This window comes from Penaeus monodon, chromosome 40 (assembly GCF_015228065.2).
Source record: "Penaeus monodon isolate SGIC_2016 chromosome 40, NSTDA_Pmon_1, whole genome shotgun sequence".
Taxonomy (NCBI): domain Eukaryota; kingdom Metazoa; phylum Arthropoda; class Malacostraca; order Decapoda; family Penaeidae; genus Penaeus; species Penaeus monodon.
Genome location: NC_051425.1, coordinates 32,969,057 through 32,970,405, shown reverse-complemented (window position 1 = coordinate 32,970,405; position 1,349 = coordinate 32,969,057). Strand labels below are relative to the sequence as shown.

General features: G+C 48.6%; 1 protein-coding gene across 1 annotated transcript; it reads right to left on the bottom strand.

The window, feature by feature from the left end:
* Positions 1-356: 356 nt before the first annotated feature.
* On the bottom strand, positions 357-959 carry LOC119598097 (vegetative cell wall protein gp1-like). Its single transcript, XM_037947718.1, has one exon. The coding sequence runs from the start codon at positions 957-959 to the stop codon at positions 357-359; it is 603 nt and encodes a 200-aa protein (XP_037803646.1).
* Positions 960-1,349: the final 390 nt, after the last annotated feature.

Below are 1,349 nucleotides of genomic sequence, written 5' to 3'. Positions count from 1 at the left end.
CTCTCTCTCTCTCTCTCTCTCTCTCTCTCTCTCTCTCTCTCTTTCTCTCTTAAGCGTGTATACCTCTCTTTCCTTTCTCTCTCTCTCTTTTCCCTTCCTCTCCTCATCATCTCTCTCTCTCCATTTAGACTTCATCCAAAACGCATGACATCAATTCTCGTCTTCTTTTCTTTCTTCTTCTTCTTCTTCTTCTTCTTTTTAACATCGAAACCTCCTCAATCTTCGCCTACATCGGAACCCTTTTATCCAATACTAAGTTATAAAACACGAGACCGACGATTTGTGTCTTGGTTTTTTTCTTATTGCCGTTGTATCCGGCGACTGGTGAATTGTGACCGATTTTGGGGCGGTCTTGTTTATCGGTGGTGAATTGTCGGTCGGGAAGTCGGGATGTCGGGAAGTCGGGAAGTCGGGAAGTCGGGATGTCGGGAAGTCGGGAAGTCGGGAAGTCGGGATGTCGGGAAGTCGGATGTCGGGAAGTCGGGATGTCGGGAAGTCGGGATGTCGGGAAGTCGGGATGTCGGGAAGTCGGGAAGTCGGGATGTCGGGAAGTCGGGATGTCGGGATGTCGGGAAGTCGGGATGTCGGGAAGTCGGGATGTCGGGAAGTCGGGATGTCGGGAAAGGCGGAGGAGTTGGCGGGAAGTCGGGGGTTGGGGTTGGGGGAGGGTGAAGGATGTTACTAGGGGGGGTGGGGTCGGTTTTGGGGACGTTTTGGGGACTTCCGTGGACGTTTTCGGGACGTTTTCGGGACGTTATTGGGGACGTTTGGGGGACTTCCGTGGACGTTTTCGGGACGTTTTCGGGGGACGTTTTCGGGGGGGGGGGGCGTTGGGAACAGACATTTCGGGAGATGTTCGGATATGTTAGGGATTTGTCCTCATACTTTGGGACGTTTTCAGAGCAGGGTGTTCGGATCCGTTGATGGATTTTAGGACATGCTAGGAACATGCTGGTCATGTTCGGATGCCTCGATGATACGTTTGGAAATAGGACATAGCTTTCATCTGTCTGTCTATTCATCGGATCTATTATCATATATGCTATCTATCTATCTTTTTTTTCTAGCTATCTACCTACTTAACTAACAATCTATATATCTATCTATCTACATCTTTTTAAGGCTATCACGTTGATGTGTGAAAATAGTAGATTAGGAGAACAAAATATAGCGCAAAATAAGGAGTAGAGACGGAATGAGATAGAGACAGAGAGAGAGAGAGAGAGATACAGAGAGAGTATGTGGGTGAGGAGGAGAGAGAAACCGGATATATGGAGAAAAAGAGAAGCCAGGAGAGAGAGAGAGAGAGAGAGAGAGAGAGAGAGAGAGAGAGAGAGAGGGGGGAGAGA

What these genes read in the sequence shown, in the direction of transcription:
- LOC119598097 (XM_037947718.1), bottom strand. Translation starts at nt 959, where the DNA reads ATGACCAGCATGTTCCTAGCATGTCCTAAAATCCATCAACGGATCCGA.